Here is a 4,502-nt window from a genome sequence, read left to right on the forward strand (position 1 = left end):
CAGACTTTCCAGTGGGAATCCTTGAAATGGTCTCTGTCTTCGACTAAAACACTGGCCATATGAAACGAAAGGACCTTGGACTTGGAACTGCATCCAATAAACGCAATGTCCACTTCTTGCCTGGGGACACCGACTCCAGGTTGGAGCAGTTACTGACCACCTGCCGGGCGTGTGGACGCTCCTCACACCTCAAAGCCTGGGCACCCGCGAGCCTCCCGCTCCACTCAGGGCACATCCTTCACCCCTGCCTCACCGTCAGGACACCAGGGTAGCCCTGGCGAAGGGGAGCCTTGCAGGGGTGCACTGAGTCTCCAGGGGTATAAGACACTTCTCCAAGGAGGCATCTCCTCCAGAAGCTTCCATTCATCAAACTGAGTGGTATTGAAGACATTAGCCTCTGACGTTTCATCTTCTGTCAGTTGTCCACTCAGATGCTCTTTCTCACTCCTCTGCAGATTTCCCTGTCTTGATGGTTCACAGCTCCTTGCATAGCATGGAGATAAATCCCTGGTTCTCCACTTAGAAGATGCCGTGTCCCAAGTACGTCCGCTGACGTTGTCGATGACGGCGTTCCCTTGAAGAGAGCTCCCTTTTCTTTTGTAGAAGCAGGTAGGAGCTATCCTTGTCTGGCTTTGGTTTGAGCAGGTGGTTTCAAGTCATCCCAAGCCCCATCTGCTTTCTCAAGGCTTAGCATCTGGGTGGAATCGGGGGTCCTGAGAGAAATGCTGACAGAGGTGGTTTGCTGGCTCAGGTGTCGGGGGCCTGTGTCCTCACACCCATGGGGAGAAGCCATGACTCTCCTGTGTGGGGACAGTAGAGGAACTGGCCCACCGGCCCAACACCAGAAGGGCGGGGCCAGGATAAGGCTGACAGTGTGGCCACCTTTCTTCTCCTGGTTCTTTAATGGAGGTGTTCTCCCCTGCTTTCCTACCCAACACACATGGAGCCCTCTCTCCTCTGCTGTTGGGATCAGTGCACTCTGCAAACCAGACCATCCCAACTGAAGGTGGGAAGCGGCCCAGGGTAAGAAAGTAGTATGATCACTCTGTAGTTCCCATGGGTGGTCCCAGGAGGGAAGGGCAGGAGGAAGGCCAGGGCTTGGGAGGGCTCACTCTCCACAGCCTTCAGTCATGTGCTCTTGGGTCCCCTTGCTTCAAGCCTAACAGAGCCCCCTCCCCAACCAACCGAGATGGGATGTAGGAAACAGCAACGTCCTCCCCGGTGATGAAATAGGCTTCCCAGCAGCAAAGCAAAAAATGGTCCGTCAGCTAGTGGAATCTAACCATTTCAAAAGTACTTCCAAGTCCCTAAGCTTTTTCAATCGAGTTAAGAAATCTTACTTCCTGGAAGCGCCTGGGTGGCTTGGCATCTCGTGATTTCTGCTTCCAGCTCAGGTCTCAGGGTTGTGAGATCAAGCCTCTGCTTAACATTCTCTCGCCCTCTGCCCCCCACCCACAACAGTCACCCTCTCAAAAACTTCGACCCAACCTGTAAATAAGTCATTTTGGGTATTTGACAAAGCTGCATAACTCAGGGCCACCACTAGGAGCACTGAACCTGAGGCCCAGGGGCCCAAACAGGGATGTTTTGAAGGGCAAGTTGGTCACGTTCATACCACTGGTGACCAGTCCCTTGGTTCAGAAACCCAGTGATTTCATCAACTTCATGGCCGCTCCATTGCGCTTGTGGAAGAAAAGCAACCCCGAAGTCCCAGCACAACTCACACGTGGAGAGCACCCACCCTGTGCGGCTCCAGGAGCTTCCCTGCACCATAGCCCTCCACCTGCCCAAGACGGCTCCCCCTTCCTGGCTTCTAGTCTCAGCCCAGGCGAGCAGCCGCACAGAATCCTTTACGCAAGCCCCCCTACATGGGAGAGGGGCCCCCCAGTTCTGACTGCGCTGTCAGGCTGCTCACTAGACCTGATGCGGACACCGAGCCTCCCACCCCCCCCCAAACACAAGCCACCGTGTTAGTGCAGCACTTTATTTTCCTCACACAATGACGCGTTGCTGGGGCCTAATGTTCTCACATGACAGTAGAAAACCAAAATTTGTTGTCATCTCTTAAAGAATTGAGAATTGTGTACAAAAACCTTACATAAATTAAAAGAATGAATAAATTTACAGTTGTAAATGCAAACTGTTTTCCAACTCAAGGCAATTAACAACCCACGGTGTTCTGGCAGGAAAACATCGGGTAAGAAAGGAAAGTGGGTCCTAAGGCTCGGACCTTCCCAACCCTGTCAGACCGGCAAGACAGAAATGACAACTGGTTCAGGACTCTTGCCAACCTCTAGAGAAATCCGGGAATAGGCAGCTCTTACACATTAATACCCTGCACAGATCAGAACCTCACGGTCTTGCAGATTCTCAAGTCAACGGACCTCTCTTCCATAAACGTGTTCACCTCAGCCACGAACTGACCGAGCCGCGTGTGCTAAGGGCTTAAATCAAAGATACGTACAGGGTATTAAACACACACCGAGGGGACGGCTAACTTGGATACAAGGTCAAGATCAGCAACAAGTTTACAATCCAGTGCTGATATCAGATACAAGCTTCAAGGACAGATTTCTTTTCAAAGGCTTATTCCAGTTTCACGAGGCGAGCACGAGGCGTCTCCATCTGCCAGGGCAAACTTCGACTCCGGAACTCACTCACGCAGCCAAGGCTACGCATCTGCCCGCAGTCCGTTTAGAAGCATTTGCGGTGGACGATGGAGGGGCCCGACTCGTCATACTCCTGCTTGCTGATCCACATCTGCTGGAAGGTGGACAGCGAGGCCAGGATGGAGCCCCCGATCCACACCGAGTACTTGCGCTCAGGGGGGGCGATGATCTGTGAAAACAACGACGCGGCGTTCGGCTCGTGGCTCAGGCCTCACAGCGAGGCCTCCGCCCCGGCCCGCAGCGCCCCGGACTCACCTTGATCTTCATCGTGCTGGGCGCCAGAGCCGTGATCTCCTTCTGCATCCTGTCGGCGATGCCGGGGTACATGGTGGTCCCCCCAGACAGCACCGTGTTAGCGTAGAGGTCCTTCCGGATGTCCACGTCACACTTCATGATGGAGTTGAAGGTGGTCTCGTGGATGCCACAGGACTCCATACCTGAGACAAAGCTCTCCGTTAGAGGGCACACGCCCCTTTGAGGCCACAAGCAGCACCGCCCTCCCCAGCCTCAGTGGGACCCCCGCCCAACACCTACCCAAGAAGGAGGGCTGGAAGAGCGCCTCTGGGCAGCGGAACCGCTCGTTGCCGATGGTGATCACCTGCCCGTCGGGCAGCTCGTAGCTCTTCTCCAGGGAGGAGGACGACGCCGCCGTGGCCATCTCCTGCTCGAAGTCCAGGGCGACGTAGCACAGCTTCTCCTTGATGTCGCGCACGATTTCCCGCTCAGCCGTGGTGGTGAAACTGTAACCGCGCTCCGTGAGGATCTTCATGAGGTAGTCCGTCAGGTCCCGGCCAGCCAGGTCCAGACGCAGGATGGCGTGGGGCAGGGCGTACCCCTCGTAGATGGGCACAGTGTGGGTGACCCCGTCCCCAGAGTCCATGACAATACCAGTGGTGCGGCCAGAGGCGTACAGGGACAGCACGGCCTGGATGGCCACGTACATGGCTGGGGTGTTGAAGGTCTCGAACATGATCTGGAGAAAAGGCAACAGGCTCCTTAGTCAGAGGCAGGGACGCAGAGCCACCCCATGCTCACACACTGCATGCTGGCATGCCACAAATGTGATGTGTAGAGAAAAGAAAAGGTTGCAGGCAGAAACACAAATAAGAAACCTTGAGACTTCAGGGAGGAAATGCCAGGAGAGGAACAGAACCCTGAAAATATCGAAAGAAATACTTGAATTTCAGAAAATAAAGCTGAGCACAACATGGCTTAACGAAAACAGATGGGCGGCCAACCCATGGAGCAGAACTTACCTGAGTCATCTTCTCACGGTTGGCCTTGGGGTTCAGGGGGGCCTCGGTCAGCAGCACAGGGTGCTCCTCGGGGGCTACGCGCAGCTCGTTGTAGAAGGTGTGGTGCCAGATCTTCTCCATGTCGTCCCAGTTGGTGACAATGCCGTGCTCGATGGGGTACTTGAGGGTCAGGATGCCCCGCTTGCTCTGGGCCTCGTCGCCCACGTAGGAGTCCTTCTGGCCCATGCCCACCATCACGCCCTGGTGTCGGGGTCGCCCGACGATGGACGGGAACACGGCTCGGGGGGCGTCATCCCCAGCAAAGCCCGCCTTGCACATGCCGGAGCCATTGTCGATAACGAGCGCGGCGATCTCCTCTTCCATTGCGGTCTGCGTGAACACCCGTCCGGTCAGACGAGCCCCGGTACGGAGGGTCCGCCAACCCCCAGCCGCCCCAGAGTCCGACAGGGGAGTAACCGCCCGGAACCAGGCCTGGGTCTTCCTCAGGACGCCCCCCAACTCGCGGGCGGCAGCGCCGCCACCGGGACTCTCCGCACTGCGGCCCGGCCCCGCCCCGGGCCCCCCCCACCCAGATTCC

At 56.3% G+C, this 4,502-nt stretch overlaps 1 protein-coding gene across 1 annotated transcript; it reads right to left on the bottom strand.

The window, feature by feature from the left end:
- Nucleotides 1–1,968: 1,968 nt before the first annotated feature.
- On the bottom strand, nt 1,969–4,318 carry ACTG1 (actin gamma 1). The gene is made up of 4 exons (XM_011218081.2): nt 3,926–4,318; nt 3,204–3,642; nt 2,925–3,106; nt 1,969–2,838 (listed from the first exon to the last, which is right to left on the bottom strand). The coding sequence occupies exons 1-4, from the start codon at nt 4,286–4,288 to the stop codon at nt 2,695–2,697; spliced, it is 1,128 nt and encodes a 375-aa protein (XP_011216383.1). The 5' UTR covers nt 4,289–4,318; the 3' UTR covers nt 1,969–2,694.
- Between the last annotated feature and the right edge of the window lie 184 nt (nt 4,319–4,502).

The sequence above is a fragment of the Ailuropoda melanoleuca genome, chromosome 13, assembly GCF_002007445.2.
Source record: "Ailuropoda melanoleuca isolate Jingjing chromosome 13, ASM200744v2, whole genome shotgun sequence".
Classification (NCBI taxonomy): domain Eukaryota; kingdom Metazoa; phylum Chordata; class Mammalia; order Carnivora; family Ursidae; genus Ailuropoda; species Ailuropoda melanoleuca.